At 40.3% G+C, this 20,981-nt stretch overlaps 1 protein-coding gene across 1 annotated transcript in view; it reads right to left on the reverse strand.

The window, feature by feature from the left end:
• Nucleotides 1-742: 742 nt before the first annotated feature.
• C17H13orf42 (chromosome 17 C13orf42 homolog) overlaps nucleotides 743-20,981 on the reverse strand; it is a 28,446-nt gene continuing 8,207 nt past the window's right edge. The window contains exons 2-4 of the mRNA XM_025364767.1: nucleotides 5,510-5,657; nucleotides 3,215-3,455; nucleotides 743-2,217 (exon numbers count right to left, since the gene is read on the reverse strand). Coding sequence (XP_025220552.1) covers nucleotides 2,043-2,217; nucleotides 3,215-3,455; nucleotides 5,510-5,657 — 564 coding nt within the window. The 3' untranslated portion in view covers nucleotides 743-2,042. The remainder of the gene's footprint in view (nucleotides 2,218-3,214; nucleotides 3,456-5,509; nucleotides 5,658-20,981) is intronic.

Genomic DNA, 20,981 nt, shown 5'->3' on the forward strand with positions numbered 1-20,981 from the left:
CTCAGCTGGGTTTTCTGAATTGACTTTTATTGTTTCAGATTTGATTTATCTCAAACCCCACCAGACACCATCTCAAGATTCCCCAGGCAGAGCCCAGATCCTTGGGTTTATCACCAACTTCAAAAATTTATCCCCAAAGACGAGACAACCTTCTGTTTCCCAATCATGGAATGTTTTCAGGTTGTCTGTGTATAGTCTAGTGAAAAACAAAAACATACAAAACAAAGCAAAATAAGATGGCACAGCTTCATGTCCCATAAGCAATAAATGCTTTAAAAAAAAAAAAAAAAAACCAGGACTCCAAATATCCTCTCAGCCATGTTTATTTTTTCTTATCTTTGAAAACAAAATGTACACAGTATCTTCATTACATAATTTCAGGGTAGATCTGTGATAAACTGTAGTTTGATAAGAGGCAGAGTAAAGACACCTTTATCCTGAGTTTATCCCCAACAATGAACTTTTATAGATGAGGTTTCAAACAAGGCCACATTTAGAGAAAAGAAAAGATCCGTGGTGATAAATGGCAGTGCTTTAATGCAGTTTATAAAACAAATCTCCTGAACATTTATTTTCCAGACAAGCTTCTGGCTATAGTTGGGTCAGTACAAGCAACAAAATGAAAGAATCCTTCCAAACATTGACATTGGCACTCGAAAAATAATAAAGAGAAGTATTAAAACATTTCCAGTATGGTTTCATTCTGAAAACATGTTGAGATGAAATTTCTAAGAATGCAATATAATTACTAGCTGTCTTTTATTTGTAAGAGTTCCATATTCTTAGATACATATGATCAGGTTCACATAAACAAAAGGTTCTTCCTAAAAAATGGAACAATAAGAATATCATCCCACAGTCATGGCAGAAAGGAAGCTTCTGTTCAGTTCTTAGCCTGACCTTAGCCTAGAACATCCTTGGCTTAATTTAAGTGATTGTTTTTTATTTTTGTTTTTGTTTTTGTTTTTTAGTCTCTCTCCCTTCCTTCTGCCCAAAGGCCCTTACACATGCACAGACTGGTTTACAAGAAAATGCCAAAAAAAGAAGTGAGAATGGATAAAGTTCAGTATATTCTCCAAACCAGTGGTTCTCAAGCTTGAATGGGCACAACTATTGCAAAAATGCAAACAGTATTTAGACATACAAAGAATATATTTTAAATGTAATTCTGATTCAGATACTTCCTAAAATACAGAAATCCTTTCTACACCAAAAGAACATAATGATTCTGATTGTTCTCTTAACTGGGGAAACGGAAAGGCACGGCCTGTCATAAACTGATTCCATGGATATTTAAAGAGATTTTTCTGCGTAAGAATTAGAAGAAAAAGAAAAAGAATCACCCCATCTTCCTTCTTCTCTAGTCAATTGCCTACGGGAAGGGGGGCTAAGTTTTTGGGCCTGAGGAAACAGTGTGGCCTCAGGCAGGCCCCTGACATACCCCTTCCCTCACCCCATTGCCAGGGCATTAGCCTCATCTTAGCCTAATGCAGCAGGAGTTTCTGGAAAACTCTGAAAAGAGAGCAAAGGGAGCTGCTTTCTCAACTGCATTCTACACACAAGAAGACAACCTCAGTGCAGATCCAGCGGGTCTCTGAGCCTCATAGAAAGAGGAGCTACCTCTCTGATGCTTTGGCCCAGAAATCTACGGGCGAGTCCATCTCTGGTACTGAGCACATCGCTAGCAGCCACCTGGACAGACACGTGGAGAATGAGGAACAGGCCGGGTGAGGTCAGGGGAGTGAGCCCAGACACTCCACTCAACACCTTCCATTCCTTCAGCTCTTGAAGACCAGCCAGGCTGTAAGTCCCTGCTCATCAGCCCATGCAGAGAAACTCAAGCTCTGAGAGTGTCCTGAGACCCGTCCCCTGGGAAGCCACAGGTCTGTTTGGCACTAGCACAGCACCAGCAGGCAGTGTGCCGAGGGGGTTGACCGTGTTACAATTTGCATTTTCAACTCTACCAAACACCTCATGCTGCGCTGAAAGTGGACAGCTTCTCAGGGACCTAGCCTGAGACACATCAAGGAATCCAGATGGGGTCAGGGCACTGCCCGTTCCCAAAGTCTTTCTCGAAGCAGCCACTGTCCTTTGGGGTTCTCTGTCTCATAGTAGTCCTCCCCAGGAGACATCTGGGGCTCCAACGCAAAGAGCTCTGCATCCCACTCCATGTCTTCTCCTGAGAAGTTGAAAAGGATCTGTCTGGAGCTCCCCAGGCTAGAAGGAAGGAATGAGGCAGGAGGTTAAGTTCGGCTTGGCTGGCCACACAGAGGGAAGGGATGCTCGATTACCACCATTCTCATGGAGACCCTCAGATTGCTGCCCTAGTCCTGGGTCTTGGGGAGGACCAAATGGTGTCACCATGGGGGCCATGGGTGGACATCAGCTGGACCTTGGCCTGGCCTTGAAGGCGAAGGATGGGTGGTGAGGGCTGAGTTGTGATTTTAATATGTCCAGTGCGTGGTCTGTTACTGTGGGAGGAAAATGCTATCTAGAAAACCCCTAAATCCAACAGGTTTTAGTGGCTTTTGTAGAAGCAAAGAAAGACAGCTGGTGAGGCTTGACAGGCCCTTCCATTGTGACAGGCAAAGCCCTGCAGCAGGGCCTGGGTTGCCCAAACCCAGAAAGAACTTACCTCTCTGAGTGAGTAGATAACAGGAATTTGATGGTTAGTAATGGTAACTAGGCCTGAAGGAAGAAGATCTAAAAGGAAAGAGGCCAGAGGAGATGGTGGTAAGATGGCCCAAGAGGGGCCTGGCCAGCAAGAAGTTCTACATCTCGGAGCCTGCCCAGTGCCTTTTAGAGAGGGGCATCTGATTCATTTGATGTTGGTTTCCTTTTGGTGTTATGCTCTGTTCAACCTCAAACTCATTATAAGTCTGTAGCATGCAATGCGTCAGTGGCACTGGGGGGAATCCATGAAGGTGGATGGCACAGTGCATGGGCTAAGTGGGCCAGAAAGAAAGGGAGGCAGACCCAGGAAGAAGCAAGTTAGGAGCAGGCAACAGCAGTGCACCAGGCTAGAGTGCAGACTACCAAAAAAAATGTGGAAACTAAGACCTCCCCAACACTATATACATACATATATATATATATATATATATATATATAATATTTGGCATGTAAGATGGGGCTCGAGGCACCTTAAGGATCACCCCAAGCATCTGGAGGCCAGAAGAACATCTTGGTCATGCTATTTAGCCCAAGCACTTACTCTTTTTTGCAGGCTTTGGGCTTAAATTTCCAGGTATTGAAGGCCCCTTCCACAGCCTTGGGCAAATAAATGGGGTGCCTCTCAAGTCTCCTCTGAGTGCCCACGGTCCTGCGCTCAGTGCTCCTTCGAAACTGGCCGTCCACAGTATGCACAGTGTGAGCAGCGATAGCCTCGGAGTGTCTGCGCGGCGCCCGCAGGATCCAGTTAGAATGCAGGCTGTGCTCCCGGGAGCTGGTGGCCACTGGAAGAGAAAAGCATGTGACCCGGGAAGGAAGGACTTGCCATTGGGAGGCACATAAGGCCAAGGAGAGGGCGGATTGGACTGAACACTCACAGGAAATGGGTATAGGCAACCATGATCCTAATAGCGAATTCTTAGAAAGGCCTGATAGCCAAGCAAAGCAGATTTGACTCTGCAGTTGCGGTGCAGAAGGAATGCAATGGAATATATGTCCATTAAAACTGAGGACATAGGCCGGGTGCAGGGGCTCACACCTGTAATCCCAGCACTCTGGGAGTCTGAAGCAGGCGGATCACCTGAGGCCAGGAGTTGAGACCAGCCTGGCCAACATGGAGAAACCCCATCTCTATTAAAAACACAAAAATTAACCGGGGGCATGGTGGCAGGCGCTTATAATCACAGCCACCCGAGAGGCAGAGGTAGCAGTGAGCCGAGACCACATCACTGCACTCCAGCCTGGATGACAGAGCGAGACTCCATCTCAAAAAAAAGAAGAAAAAAAAAACCATGAAGACACAGATCTATATTTATTGACTTGGAAAGTAGCCCAAGATGTATTGTAAATTGTTAAATGAAAGGAGATCCTAGTTTTATTTCAAAAAAATTAAAATGAGTCTGTGAGTTTGTGTGTGTGTGAGAGTGTGTGTGTGTGTGTGTGTGTGTTAAAACCACACTCAGAAGGACAGCTCCCCAAATGTTAACAGTGATGATGATCTCTGGGTGGTTGTTTTACAGGTCATATTTTTTGCTCTCTTCTTTATGCTTTGGTATGTTTTTTGTTATCAGAGGAGAAAAGTGGCCATTTCATGAACTGAATAAAAATGACTTGGTCACACTCATTTTTATTAAAAATCATAACTCTGAAAATGACCCTTGCATCCTTAGTGGATTTTGTCATCCCTTCACCAATATCGTGAGTTTCCTAGGCCTCCTCACTCCCGGGGCAGGGCTGCTGTCTGTCAGGGACTGGAGGGGCTGCGTGGGAGAGCAGGAGGAGAAGAATAAGCTTGGGGAGCAGGGTTAACCTTCTGTGAAACTGCAAAGAACCCAATTTGAAACCCCAAATCCCACAGACACACATCTATCAAGGCCAGAACAACAACAATAAATCATAAGCTTCTTTCAAGCATTAGAGAAAATACTCATGAATTATTTAATATTGGTACCAAAAGCTTTGACCTTAGTATAAGGGGCCAGTGAGCCCCCTGAATAAAACCATCATTAATTTACACCATGGGGGGCAAGTCAAAGATTAAACAAACTGTCTGATAGTCGCATGACGGAATATAAAGGGGGCTCAGCTGATGTGTTTGGATTTTTTGCTCTCCATCAGGAGGGATGCCCCAGGACACGCCTCAGTGAGGAGGGAAGCATGGCCTCAGGCCTCACCGCACTCCAGCTCTAGCAGTCCAGGCTGGGTCTGGGCAGCCACGGTGGGCCTCTCCTGCCCTACACCACCCTACTACCTAACCTAGGTATGGTCGGAAGCTGGATTCTCAAATACAGTTTGTCCATTCCCTTTCTTTTTTTTCTTAAGTTGTGGTGAAGCGTATAGAACACAAAATTTACCATCATCACCATTTTTTAAGTGTGCCGTTTAGTAGCGTTCAGTATATTCACATTGTGCAAGCAATCTCTGGAACTCTTTCATCTCAAAAAACTGAAACTGTACCCTTTAAATGACACACCTCATTGATTCTCCTTCCTTCATCATTTCCCTATTGCTGTCCTTCTTGGAGTCTTAGGAAGGTCTCAACTTTCTCAGCCATGGTAAGTGGACCGCAGAGAAAACATTGTCCAAACATGGCGCCAGAGTGTTGGAGGGACAGGCTGGAGCAGTGGCCGCAGAGACAACGGAAGTAAGAGATCCCCACAGAGGATGGGCTCAGGGCCTGGCTCCAGCTTGGAGGTGCAGGGTTTCCCTTCAATCAGGGAGGTGGGATTCCTGGTGGCCTATCCTGTAAGTCCACCGCAGAGCCCCCAGACCGTCCTCACAGCATTGCAGCCCCACCCGCCTTCAGACACCATCTTCCCACTGCCTTCCTGGAACTCACCATCAAAGTCCACGTCTTCATTTGGTGGGGTGGCCTCGGCAGCCCGGGGCCGTCTCTCTGTATCCAGCTCTGCAATGATGGAGTCAAAGAAGGCAATGGCCTCGGCCACATCGGCACTGAACTGCGAGTATTTCTTTGGGGTTGCTTTCTGCTAGAGGTGAAGGGGAGGAGAGAGAGTTGCCTGAGGCAGTAAGCCAGAGACTCAGAAAAGGGTGAAATGTTGTTAAAACGAAATGCGCATGGCGTTAGGGATTTGTGAGGTTTCAAAGGTAACTATGAATAAGTGCCCTGTGAAAGGAGGGTAGATACTCCAGGTCCACAATTGCTGTAGGTCAATGGATTTCTAATTATCTTAAGAAGGGAGAGTGAAAGGACAACAAGATCTACTTCTTTCTTGGTCACAAATTTGCTGTCAGACATTAGGCAAAATAATTAGTCTTTTTTTAGCCTTGTTCCTTGCTGATAAACACCCCATTAGGAGATTGTACAGTTCCTTAGGTAGGTGGTGAGATGCTCACAGCAGAAGAGAAATGATAGATCTCCAGATATGTTGAAAATGCTCTAAGAGTTGTCAGTTTCTATAATAACTCAATTGAACATTTAAAAATAGCCAAAAGAGTATAAGTGGATTTTTTGAAACACAAAGGATAAATGCTTGAGGGGATGGATACCGCGTTTTCTATGATGTGATTATTTCACATTGCATCCCTGTCTCAAAACATCTCATGTACCCCATAAATATATACCCTGTGTATACCTACTATGTACCCACAAAAATGTAAAATAAACTTTTTAAAAAAATAAAGATGTTTTCAGTTTCTAAAGGAACCAAATTTACACTCAAATCATGGAATAAATTAAAATTAGTATGGCTGTTTGAAAAGTACAAGGAATAATAAAATAGAGAGTTTCAAGAAACTATTCAGTAGCTAACCAGGTTCCAGGCTCTTTCCTGACTGTTCCCTTCATGATCTTCACAACAGTCCTGTCATGAGTGACTGACATCATGGAAGTTCACAATCCAAGATGGGTTTCAGTGGAGAACTCATGGTCTCTAGAACTGATCAAATCAATATGTGTACTAATAAAAAAATCTCTGAGGAATTTAGGAAATAAGAGGACTTGGGGAGAGAAAAAAAGGGACAGATGTGTTAACATGGGCACTTTTGATCCAATGTAGAGTTATTTTAATATGGGCATTTTGAGAATAGGATGGTATTAAAAGTGAATATGATTTAGTTATAGACAGGCGTGTCAGGAAAGAAAACAACAGCATCTCTATGTGTACAAGATGTTTTTTAAGTGTATGCATTTTGTACTACTAAAAATTTTTAAATAGAGAGGTTTTTTCCTTTTATACTTGCAAAATATCAAAGGAAAGCTCTAAGAGCTTTCTTAGAGGAAGATGTTGAAGGACCCCAATATATACCTTGATATGATTTGGCTCCGTGTCCCTACCCAAATTTCATCCTGAATTGTAATCCCCACATGTCGAGGGAGAGACCTGGTGGGAGGTGATTGGATCATGGGGGCAGTTTCCTCCTTGCTGTTCTAGTGATAGTGAGTGAGTTCTCTTGAGATCTGATGGTTTAAAAGTGTGGCACCTCGCCTTTGCTCGCCCTCTCTTTCCTGCTGCCTTGTGAAGAAGTTACCTACTCTCCCTTCACCTTCCACCATAATTGTAAGTTTCCTGAGGCCTCCCCAGCCATGTGGAACTGTGAGTCAATTAAACCTCTTTTATTTACAAAGTACCCAGTCTTGGGGTAGGATCTTTATAGCCGTGTCTCCTGGTCCTTCTGCTCCATCACACTGGCCAGCTCTCCACCTGCTTTCTGGTTGGCAGAAGCTTTTGGAAATCTCTCTTCCACAGATGGCCTTTCTCTTTTAAAATGAAACTGAGGAGAAGAAAAGTAGAAACTTCAAGAACATAGAGAACAAGAGAAAGGCCATCCATGGAAGAGAAATTTCCCAAAGCTTCTGCCAGTCAGAAAGCAGGTGGAGAGGTGACCAATGTGATGGAGCAGAAGGACCAGGTCCCAGAACATCATGGGTGGGGTGGCAGCTGAGAAGAGGGACAATTCAACCTTCAGGAAGTGGAGACGCTCTAGACTGGGTGACACCAGGCGCAACAAGGGCTGGGCATGGGATGAGACTAAAAAACCAGGAGGCCCAGTCTCTGAGTGCAGCAGGCCCAGCTGCCAGGCATCCTTCTTACAGGCAAGTGACAGAAGGCTCATGCCTGGAGGTAGGTCCACACTTGTTCATTCTCCCTGCATTTTCTCTTGCTGCTTCCTTTGCCTTGGATGTTCTCATTGGCTGACTTCCAATTCATCCACTGAATCTTGGCTGAGACTGCTCCTTCTCCAGGAAGCCTACCCCTCTCCTGGGCTAAGTTTCCATCCTCTAGGTTCCCATGGGTTTCAGTACCTAACCTAAGTCTATGATGACAGATATCATTTTAGAGATTTTGGTGAAGTGGAGAAGAGAGAAACAAAGAGTGGATAAAGCCATTCTTTGGCTGACCCCTGAGGGTCAGGCTAACCCAGCTTGACCCCTGAGGAAGGATGAGTATTATTTAATAGTAATGCAAGGTCCATGGTGGTTTTGCACCTCAAAACCCACCTCCACATGGAGGGGACATCTCCAAGTCTTCAGAAGGCAACTGTCATCAGTGTTTAGCTTAATGCAAAGGTCTCAATCTTGTTTGTGTTCATCATATTCTTTTTTATCTGGGTTACCCTGTTATTCGATTTAAACGATTCAGTCCTAAGTGTCTCTGGAGGGAGGGTTTGGCTAGCAGCTCAAAGCAGCCTGAGTCAGTTGCTGTCAATTGTTAAAGAGTTAGGAAAAGAGTCAATGTTGGTGTCTTAGCTATTCAAGGCTAAAAAAGCATCCTGCCATTGGCTAGCTTAACATGAATGTTGTCTTGTTGTGAATCTCCTGAATCTCCTCAAGTATTATCCTCTGAGGATAACATTTATAAACTAGAAAAAGAAAACACTAGCATAGAAATCACCACCTCAGCCTCTGAACTCTCTGTCATCCAAGCTAGTGGACAATTGCCCTTTAAGCTTCATCTTTGCTGGAGGTGAGATTCCAAATATTCAAACACGTCACCTATTTCAAAAACTTCAGCTTTAGGATTCAAGACCTGGGTCACTTTCCCACACTTTGTCATTTCTGCTAAGCTCAGCAGCAATTAACATCCCAGGGTCACTCAGAAACACTGACAAGTGAGCTCCTTGGGCGACACTGAAGAGACTGTTCTTCCAGGTCCCACTTCTCAGGCTCTGCTGGCCCAGTCAATCCATGGTCATTATAAACTGGTTTCTGTTGAAAGAGCTTTTGGATCCTGCTGTGGCTGGGGAGTGAGTCAGTGGTGGCACACTGGTGACATTATTTGTGGCTGACCCATATGTGCTTGTGTGACTAACTCTCGTCACACAAGAGGGCTTTCCTCTACTTGTCCGATTATCTTCATTAGTCCCCCCACTGCCTTGCCCCAAATCCTTTATGGAATAAGGCCGGGGCATAAACACATGTAAGTGAATAAACAAATTGTTTTATTCTCCTACTTAGCCCTGCCTGCCTTCCCTGCCTGCTTTCTCTGCCCCTTGACTCAGTCTGAAGTCCCAGTCCTGAGAGTGATAATGCTATCCCCGATCAGTGTCAGGGTGAGCCTGTAACAGTGGTACCTAATCCCAGTGGTTGTTAGACTCTCCTGGGGTGCTTTTAAAGAATATCTATGCTTGCTCTTTTCCTAAAGCAATGAATTTAGACAATTAAGTGATTCTAATACACAGTGGCTGAATCATCACTCTACAGGGACCTGAACATAGGGGAAACAGCAAAGGGGCCCACGATCTCCACCTCAATGTCTGGTTTACAGTGGAAAACCTCAAATCCTGGTTCTACTCCCTGGGTTTGCAAGAGCAGACAGGAGTGTCTCCTCGATGACAAGAACACAAGGGACATGACCCAAGGGGACAGGATACAGGTCATTGAGGGATGAGAACAAAACTCTGGGTTAAGAGGCCCAGACTCCTCATGTCTTTGTGTCCTTCCTTGGCTTAGCACACAGAGAGGCCTGGGTAATGGGACTCCATCCATCCCCTGCTGCTCTCTCCTATTGGCCCGAACTATGAGAACATCTCACCCATAGGGGCGCACTTTCCCATTCCCAAACTTTACCTGAGCCACCTCCCGGGCAGACATTTCCTCTGCTTATATTCATGCAGTTTTGTTTGCTTCCTGAATTTAATGTTTGGCATTCATCCCTGCCAGACTTCATTCTGGCTAGAAACAGCTGCTGCTCTAACGTGTTACAAACGACTTGGGATTCTGATCCTATCTCTTATTGTCCAGGGGACCAAACATCCTGGTGTGCTCAGGAATCATCCCAGTTTATGCCTGTTATCTCAGTGGGATTATGCATAGTACCTCTTTTCACTCTTCCAACATGTCCCTAGTTGGGGGATAAATCACCTGGTCCTTTATCATGTAAACCACAAGTTGTGCCACCTCCTCACTCCCCCAAGTCTGTTACCACCAGCAATAAGCTGCATTTTATTATCAAGTTACTGTAAATATGCATAACATTTTCCTAAATTCTTCACTTTAATCCACGTTTTTTGATCACCAATCTTTTGAATAGAATTTATTCATTTGAATTATTCATTTGTTTTCACCTAAATCTTATCCACAATATCTCATCTAAAATTTCCGGATTTGGTTTATTTAAAGTGATCTAGGCACCTGAGAAAAAAACTTGAGTGTAAAATTCTAGCTCTTTATAATTTATATATTTTTTTCAAGTCTGTCACATTTGCTTTGTCCAAACCTCACTTTGTTGCTTTTTAAAAAGCAACTCTCTATTAGTGAATCTTTCTAAAACACTCAACTTAGTTTCCATAAAAGAAATTAGATTTTATCATTCATATTTTATAATATTTAATTAAAATAAATGATTATAAATTATAATAAGTCCAAATTACATAAACCAGTTTGGGAACAAATATAACTTAATTTTAATAAGCACGTCATTCAACTTGTGAAGCTGAGAAGTACATAGACATATCCTAGTTTTAAAAATGTTTTATTACAAACAATTTTTCAATACAAAAACTGTAGAAAATAGAACCATGAACCCCATATACTCATCATCAGCAACAACCATCACCTTTCTGCCATTCTTGTTCATCTATCAACCTCTCACTTTTTTTTCTGGAAGCTAATCCTAAAGATAATTTTACTCATAAATACTTCAAAATGTATCTTTAACAGATAAGAGTTTTCGGCAACATTATCCACAATATTATTATACTCAACAAAACTGATCATTTCTTAATATCAGCAAGCACTTAATATCAGCAAGCACCTAGTTCTATTTTTCTTGACTGACTCAAAACTGTCTTGTGCAAGTTGGTTTGTTCAAGTTAGGATCCAGACAAGGTCCACATTTAGTTGCTACCTGTTTAAGTCTCTTTAATGATTTATGCAGGTCATTTAATTGAAGAATCTGTATCTTTTGTTCTACAGACTTTCTCACATTCTAGATTTGACAGACTCCTTCTTCTGGGTATTGGTTCACATGTTTCTCTATTCCTCAAATTCCCTATATCTGGTACTCAGATCTGGAGCAGGACTGTCCAGTGGTACTTTCTGTAGTGCTGGGAATGTTCTACATCTGCACTGTCCAACATGGTAGCCACTAGCCACGTGTGGTTATTGAGTACTTGAAAAGTGGCTACCGTGATTGAGGAACTGAACTTTTAATTCTTAAATTTAAATTTAAATAGCCATATGTGACTGGTGGCTACTGAATTGCAAAGTTCAGATTTAAAGGTTAATTCAATTCAGATTTAATTTTTTAATAATAAGGTTAGTGGTTTTGTGTATCACACACCAGGAGGCACACGGCACATGTTTTCCTGTTTTATGCAATGTTGACATTGATTGGGGGTTTATGGGATGTTGCTTGGATCCATCTACTAGAAAATTTGCCATCTACCTTTTACTTAATGCTTTTAGCAATCATTGTCTAGATTCATTATTTTACTACCAGTTGCAAAATATTGCTTTTCCAGTTCTTCAACCTTCCCGCATTTATTAACTGTGCTTTTGGTATGAAGAACTTTCCCGCATCAACCACATGGTCTGTTTAGGAATGGCAGAATACTTGCTCTTTTCCTCTCATATAATAAATTGATACCCTAGAAAGTTTTCGAGGTAACCAATAAGGTTCACTTGCTCGTTTGGTTGGAGGGGGGTATTATTTAAAATTCACATATTTTTAACATATTTGATGTCTTTTCATCAGTTGTAATTATCCTTTTTGATGCTCACACTGTCCTGTATTTTGACAGCAAGAACTCTTTCAAGGTGGATCCTGAGTCTCTTTGACACAATCCTAGTATCTTTGAGAACCTCCAAACTTTTAGACATAAATGCCCAATATTCATCTTGTACGTTTTCCACTCCAGACCTAGATTCTGTTACTTCTCCAAAAAAACCTTAATTTTTAGTTGGAAGTGGTATTTAGACAGCACAGTATACATGTTAGGGATTTTATTGCTACAGGGTTGTCATTACTTCTAGGCCTTTTCAGTGCAAAAAATGAGGAAATACTAGTTTTTTAGAAATAAAAAATCTTGAGTTCATACGGATATTTGCAACTCAAATTAAAATAGTATGTTCACGGTTCCTCTTCCCACACTTTGTATTATTGCTACAATACATTTCACTTTTAATTATGCTGTAAATACACAATATATTGCTACTCGCTTTAGACAATTTGTTATAATTTAGAGAATTTTAAAATGTTTTAAACCCACAAATTGTATTTTTACCTTTTTCCAGTCCTCCTCACCTCTTTGTGTGGATCTAAGTTTCTATCTGGTACCACATTTACTCTTCAAAAAAATATCCTTACTATTTATTGTACTACAGGTCTGCTGAAAAATGAATTCTCACAGTTTTTGCTTGTCTAAGAAATATTTCTTTTGCTTTCATGTTTTAAAAGATATTTCCACTGAGTATAGAACTCTGTTGACAAGTATTTCTTTTCTTCCTTTCAGCACTTTAAAGATACCACTTTGAATATGGTTAGGCTGTGTCTCCACCCAAACCTCATCTTGAATTGTAGCTCCCATAATTCCCATGTGTCACGGGAGGTACACTGTGGGAAATAATGGAATCATGGGGGTGGGTCTTTCCTGTGCTGTTCTCATGATAGTGATTCTCTTGAGATCTGATGGTTTTATAAAGGAGAGTTCCCATGAAAAGCTGTCTTGCCTGCTGTCATGTAAGATGTGCCTTTGTTTCTGCTTTGCCTTCCACCATGATTGTGAGGCCTCCCCAGCCACGTGGAACTGTGAGTCCATTAATCCTCTTTCTTTTATAAATTACCCAGTCTTGGGTATGTCTTTATTAGCAGTGTGAGAACAGACTAATACAACTCTATTGTTTCCTGGCTTGCATCATCTCTGATGAGAAATTTGTTGTAATTTTTATCTTAGTTATACTGTGTAATGTGTCTTTTTTCTCTTTGTCTTTTCAGTAATTTTATTATGATATATGTCGGTTTTATCATTGTTGTTGCTGTTGTTGTTGTTATTGATCCTGTTTGGTGTTTTTTCTTAACTTCTTAGATCTGTGGTTCAAAGTATGTCATTAATTTGGGGGAAATTGTCAGCCATTTTTCCCTCAAATATTTCTTACACCCCCTTCTCTCTTTCTTCTGCTCTGGGATTCTAACTACACTTATATTAGACTCCCTGATGTCATCCCATAGTTCTTGGATGCTCTGTTCTTCTTTTTTTTTTAAACTATGTCTTCTTTTTGTGTTAGTTTTGCTCATCTCTTTGGACCCATATTCAAGTCTACTGATGTTTTCCATAGCTGTGTCAAATCTATTGATAAGCCCAGCAAAAGCATTCTTCATCTCTGTTCTGTGCTGCTCATTTCTACTCTTTTCATTTGGTTCTTTCTTATGGTTTCCATCCTTCTGCTGAAATTATCCATCTGATCTTGTGTGTTTTCCACCTGTTCCATTAGGACTTTTAACATATTAATTATAGTTTTTTAAAATTTTCCTGTCTGATGGTTCCAATGTTCATGTCATGTCTGAGTCTGGTTCTATCAGTTGCTTTGTAGCTTGCCACTGCATTGTTCTTTTCTTGCTTTTTCATATAATTCATAATTTTTTGTTGAAAGCCAGGCATTTTATGTAGGTCAGTAGACACTGAAGTTTTTATGTCTGCAAATGGTCTTTCCTTTGGCTAGGCCTTTAGTTTGGCTTTGAGTCAATCTAGATAAGATTTTAGCTGGGACTGGGCCTGTTGTTGCTATGGTTACTCCAAGTACATCACAGACTTTAAGTCTCTCCAGAAATACCTTGTGTTTAAAGTAGAGGCTAATTTTCCAGAGAGTTGGTCCTCAATGTCTGCTGCATCCTCAGCTTTAGGTCTTTCCTTTGTGCTTTCCTAAAGAAAGGGTCTCCCTCCACACCTTTGCCCCTCTGTTAGCAGTATTCTACTGTCAGTTTCTACCTGATGCTTGTTAGGATGGTGGTGAGAGGCAGGAAGGCATTCACTGTTTTCTGATAAAGCCCTGGCCTCAGGCAGGCGCTGTGTCCCTGGGGATGCTGCCTTCTCCATGGCCTTGAAAGGCTGAGAGTGATATTCTTTCCCATTGTACACATCCTGAGCAGAAACTGACAGTCTCTCTAATTCAAATTGAATAGTAGAGATTTCATATTTAACTTCTTTAATTCATATTTGTATCTCTATTAAACTGAATATCTTGGTTCCATGCAACATTCATAATATTATTTGTTTTACCCTACTATATATAATCGTTTCAAAATAGTTACACCAACATTACCAATAGTAAGCCCACTGAATGCAGTTTAAGATGTGTGTGTGCATCTGTGTGCGTGTGTGTGTGTTATGTGTTTTGTCTTTGAACTGAAAAACGAAAATTCTGTTTTAAAGTCTCTTGAAATAACGTCTTGCTGTGTAATTATGCTTTTGACTTGGTAATTTGTTAGATTCCTATGCTTCAGTTGGGTTTCATGTTTTAAGGGTTGCTTTTTCTTTTTGCTTTAATATTTTAAAACTATGTAAATAATATGCATGGCTCCAAAACCAAACTATAACTAACACTCAAGAGAGGGCTTGCTTTCATGTCAGTCCCTTCTCTTCATTTCCTCTATCTTTGCTTTAGTATTTTGTTTATCTTTCTATCATTTCTTCAAAAATATAAGCAAGCAAGTAAATTTGTATTTACTGCTTTTAAAAAAACAAAAAGGAGCATACCATGTACACCTGTGAATACTGCTTTCTTCACTCAATGTATCCTGAGGATCACTCTAGCAGTAAATAGAAATCCTCCTCATCCCTCTTAATAGCTGCATAGTTCTCCATTGTACAGACAGGCATAGACACAAACAACAGTCCCCTACTGATACATCTTTGGGTAGTTTGCAATCTTTTGCTATTACTGCAGCAATGAAAAGTCTTGTCATATGTCATTTTGTATTTTGCCTGTAATACTATAGTTAGAGACAGGCTTCCATTTATAAATACCCAGCTTGCTCTGGATGTCTTAACGAGAGAATGGTGAGCATCAAGTAATCTGGCAAGTTAATTAAGTATGGTTTATTAATACAGCTTCTATTGTCCTTTTATAAATTACACTTTTAAAGGTCATCAAATGGATTCTATGATGATTTTCTAAGTACCAAGTCTAAACTACAAGTCAGGGCTGAGCCTTTTCTATTCCTGGATTGAACTCAGGCTGAGCTCAGTTTTTTCTGCCTTCTCACAATTTCCATGGGGCTTTCTAACCTACACTATGACATTCCCACAGTGATTTCTTCAGGGCTCAGGCTATTGTCACAGGAAAATCTACTTTACAAAGAGGTGGTTGTACAAAATGAGACTTCAGTCATCAACACCCCTAGATGAAACCCAAAATAGTCTTCCCTCCGTGAACTCACAACTCCAAGCAAAAGTGGATTGCTTCCCTCCCAATCTTGGTTTTTTTTTCCTAGCCCAGACCTTTTGGTCTTTGGAAATGCCAAATGCAATGCAAGATGTTTCCTGCTGCAGCCTTCCTGGCTGAGTTTCACAGGGTCCACCTTTGCCATCAGCCCTGAAGTAGCCCAGGGAGAAGCTTTCTCTAAGAGCATCCGTATCGCATTGCCAGCTCCACTCCAGTTTGCCTTTCACATTTAACCCTCCATGGCCTTAGGGTTATCATTTTCCATGTCTTCCCTGCTCCATCTCCCCACCCCAGGCCTGGGCCTCAGATTACTTTTCTCAGATGGAATCCTTTGCATTTTCCAAACAAAACTCATTTGTATTTCTCATTTCAATTTCTAATCCCTTGAGGGCAGTTTCTAATTTTATATATATATATATATTTTTTGCGTTTCATATCAGTTTGCCATCCTGTTTGGCTTCACCACCCTCTGGGTACCTGGGCTGCCCGCTTCTGCAGTCTATTCATTTTCTTCTGGGCTCTGTCAGTATTTTTCTGCAAGAGATCTAAATTCTACAAAATAAACTTCCAGTTGTAAACAGCAACATTCTGTCAGAAAGGAGAACCCAGCCAATGCCAAGGAGACCACCGCTAAGCATCCAGCCCCCTCTCACCTCTTCTACTTGGCAATTCCCCTCATCTCCTCAGAGGTCAGCTCATCTGTCATCTCCTCTCTGAAGCTTTCACCAATTGCCGCAGACAGACCTGGGCACATCTTTTCTATGCTCATTTTCTATATCATTGGATAGATCCACATTGCACACTGTATTAATTCACACTGGACCAATGATCCTCAACCTCTTCTGTGAGATGACTTTGGCAAATAACACTCACGAATATGACATACCCCTACTGATAAATGCACACTGCCAGCTGCAAACATGAGACAGGTTGTAGGATATTCACAACTCCCAATGTTCTGGTTGTAATTCCACCTGTTTCTCATCCAAGACACCTCAACACACCAGTGTGGCTCAAACAATGACACTGGAAGTTGCTGCCTCAGGCTATGGGCTGCATTAGGGCAAATATATTGTCTTTATGTATGAACATCGAGCATCTATTTCAGTGCCTGATGTGGAGTAATAACTATTTGTTGAGTGAAGGAATGTACACCATTATATACATGCCATTACCTAATTATATTTTCCAACCAATTCATATGTTGCTAATTTATACTTTGGGACTTAATTTGGCAAATTTTTAGGAACTCTATACTTCTGATTTCTATGAAGTACTAATAATACTTTCTTGGGATAATCATACCTAGGAATCTGAATGTCAATATTGGTGGTGAAATTTCCAGGGTCAAACATAGAATTGATCCTGATTGAGAAGGTCATTTTACACTTGGATCATTCAGCTGGGTGAAATTAAATGCAAAACAAGTCAAATTTACCCACAAGCAATTTAATATTGCCAAATAAGGTTTTTCTGGTTTAAAACCTTAAAAGTTCCATCTAGTGCATGTTTTTTGCCTCTTGCTATCCTTGGGATGGAGATACAGGACCAAGTCAAAAGTGATACTTATCCATTTCTTTTATACTACAGCACCCATGGAAATGTATGCTCATAATTGAATAGGGTTTTACGGAAAAAGAGTGGGAGTTTATGAAACAAGAACTGTAAACTGAGAAGAAAAAATCTTAGAAAAAAGTATCATCACTGAAATTTAAATACATAAGCACACATAGCCACATACAAATTTTCAATAGATGAGCTAAATAGTCAACTTGCCAGGACTGAAGAAAAAATCAGTGAAATAGACAACTGAGCTGAGAAAATTATCACAAAGAGATAAAAATAAGAAGTTTGTCAGAAACTCTAGTATAACTGAACTATGGTATTATCTATTATAGCTAAACATTAAAACAGTTTTGGGAGACCAGCTGCATATCTTTTGTTTCTGGTAATAGAGGTTGTAGACTCACTGGATCCAACCGACAGTTTTAGGTTTACTTTTTCCCCAGCTTTCTAATATTTGTTTTTGTTTGTTTAGAGGAAGAATATCTCTCTGTCATTCAGTCTGGAGTGCAGTGCTGTGACCATCGCTCACAGCAGCCTCGAACTCCTGGCCTCAAGCAATCCTCCTACCTCAGTTTCCCAAAGTGCTGGGATTATACAGATGAGCCATCTCACCTGGCCCAGCTTTATAATCTTAAAGCCATTACTTATTTTGCCAGCCCCTTGTAACTCCTGGCCTTATATGTCATCTAAATGATCATTTGGCTTTAACAAAACACTAAGTTAATAAAATGTTGCTCATATATATCAAACTGTTAGAAGCCTAACTGATAGAACTGAATTAATAGACTTAAAGCATAGTGTAAAATCTTCACAGACAGTAAGTGAAATGTCACAATCCATTAAGAGAAGGAATGTACACTACCCTTATATACATGCCAGTTGTCAATAAATAGTGTTGGAAAACTTTGCTATTTGGGAAAAATTCAAGTTGTGTTCTCAGTTCCTACTATATATCCAAATAAATTGCTGATAGACAAAGGGATTGGTTTAAAAAAAAAGAAAAAAGGAAAACAGAACCATTATAAAAAGGATAATATGGCAAATACGCACTTGACCTTGAAACATGGAAGGACATTCTTAGCATGAAAGCAATGTAAGAAATCACAGATGAAAATTGACGACAAAAAAATAAGTAGCATCTGCACATCAGAAAACGTCAAATAAATGAAAAGATGCATAATAACTTGCAGAAAATATTTTAACACACATGGAAGACAATGCACTAATATCCTTAAAAATCCCTGTAAATAACAAAATATAAGAAGAGTCCCTATAAATGAATAACAAAACTTTAATACAGCCAAAAGAAAATGTATAAAGACATGAATGAACAATCCACTAAATAAGAAGTATGCATTTTTATAATGATAAAAAAGGTCATTCTTCAATGACCCTTTGCAAAGGTAATTATGCAAGCAGTAATAAAAGTACCTTAAGATACTGTAATTTATCTATCAAATTGGCAAACTTTTAAAATTAACGACAGTACTTGATGCTGATAAAATGCAGTAAGAAGAGTTTATTAGAAACCTACTGTTGATGAAAAGCATAAATTGGTAAAATGTTTCTGGAAAGTAATATGTAAAAGAATCCCTAAAAAATAATGACCTTTGGCCTTCAACCCATTAATCACACTTTAGGAATCTCTGCTAAATGCCTTATAGACATAGAGTAAAATGTGTTTATTTATAATGTTTAGCAATTGTTTAAAGAAGGTGAGCTGTTAAATTTGCCTTTTAAGCTTTTGTTTACAACAAGTAGTTAATGAGATGGAAAAGAACCCATAATATATAACATTAACTGAGAAGAGAATACAAAGATGTATATATGGTATGAACCAAATTTAGTACATTTATACATATATGGACATTAGGTTTGCCAGGTTTAACAAATGAAAATAAAGCATGGCAGTTGAAGGACTAATTTCAGGTAAACAATGAATAATTTTTCATATAAATACATGCTAAATATTACATGGGACATCCTTATACTAAAAAATTCTAATTTTTGCTAGATATTCTTCATTTTATCTTACAACCTCAATGCACATATGTGCAAATACACAGAAAAAAATGACTATAAGAAAATACACCTATATAAAAATTATATAGTGAATATCTCTATCTAGATGGTAGGATTCTAAGATATTTTTATTTTCTTCCCTATACTTTTCTGTGTGTTATGAATTTCATCTTATAAGAAAATATAACTATTATCAGAAAAAATGTATATCATGTGTTTTTGATGGTGGGCTCTAATCAATTACATAGTGGCTATTTTCATTATCAGGATATGATTCCACACGAATATACTCAAACTATATTCTATTCCACTAAAAAAAAGAAAAGGCAAACCTCTACTCATCAAAACCACACATCTATGACTTTTCCAGATCTTCCATCAAAGTTTATAACAGTTTCCTTCCTAAATTACAATTGGAGTTTCTCAGGTAATTGGTTTACTGAGCATCTGCCATGTGCCTAAAGCCATGCTAGAGGTTGGAGTTAAAAAGATAAATAAGATACAATGCCTCTGCTCAATGAGCTCACAGTTGGTGGCATAGATAAGCAAAAGAACAGATAATTACAGTGTGCTGAGTGCTAAAACAAGGCTCAGACATAGGGAGGAGGGAAATCCATTGTGTTGAATTGTGGATGTGAGAAAAGGCTTCCCAGGAAGTACTGTCTCTGCTGTCCCAAAGGACAAGAAGTTAGCCAGGTGAACAAGGTGGTGTAGGGGGGAGAAAAAAGGGAGGAGGAAGTATTGTTTCTAGGCAGAGCAAACAGCTTGTGCTCAGAGGATAGATTAGGAATATAATTACATGTCTTGCAGCTTGACTGAGAGGGACTGCAGGAATCATATGCACGGTTATCAATCATTATTATACTATCTGCCATCTTGCAGAGAGCTCTGCCAAGCATAATAGGAAATTTTTTGCAATTCATATTGAATTTTTACTGCCTTTCAACTACGTAAACCAGACACTGGCCAAGTGATAGAGACAGCTCCCCAGCCTCCGCCAGTAACTGATGCTCACAGAAAACCTGCATTTTAATATCACTGTGTTTGCAGAAATTCTCAACAGATCTGAAAAATAATTCTCAATGGTGTAAAACAGATCCAGAACCTGCTTCCTATCGCATATGCAATTAATATACGGACGACTTGGACTCTTTTTAGATGAACTGGATTCAGACCCTCCTGCCATAGAGGAGAAAGAGCCTCTACAGGCTGTTGATATGGTCTCATTCTGTGAACCAAGCTGAGTGGCCTTCATAGAAAATTAATTCTGAAAGCTAACTGTTTTCAGAATAAAACTATTTTCACTAAAAATCAATCACTTTTGACAGATATTCTTCAGAATTCAACAGGCTCTTTTTAAACCATTCTTATAACAGGTGAGTTTCATTAGTTGAGGGTCAGGGAGGGGTGTATATTTTGCAACTAGTTCATCCAGGCAGACATATCAGAAATCCAAGCTACTCAGGGATCCATGAGAGAATTAATGAGGTTTCTTCTGACTGTGGTGGGTGACCAGCATATTAGTCCGTGTTCACACTGCTATAAAGAAATACCTAAGACTGGGTAATTTATCAAGGAAAGAGGTTTAATTGACTCACCGTTCCGCATGGCTGGGGAAGCCTCAGGAAACTTACAATCATGGCAGAAGGTGAAGGAGAAGCAAGTACCTTCTTCATAAGGCATCAGGAAAGAGAAGACCAAGCAAGAGAGGAAGTGCCACACTTTTAAAACCACCTGATCCCATGAGAACTCCCTTGCTATCATGAGAACAGCCTGGGGTAAACTGCCCCCGTGATCCAGTCACCTCCCTCCCTTGACACGTGGGAATTACAATTTGAGGTGAGATTTGGGTGGAGACACAGAGCCAAGCCATGTCAAC

This window comes from Theropithecus gelada, chromosome 17 (assembly GCF_003255815.1).
Source record: "Theropithecus gelada isolate Dixy chromosome 17, Tgel_1.0, whole genome shotgun sequence".
NCBI classification, from domain to species: domain Eukaryota; kingdom Metazoa; phylum Chordata; class Mammalia; order Primates; family Cercopithecidae; genus Theropithecus; species Theropithecus gelada.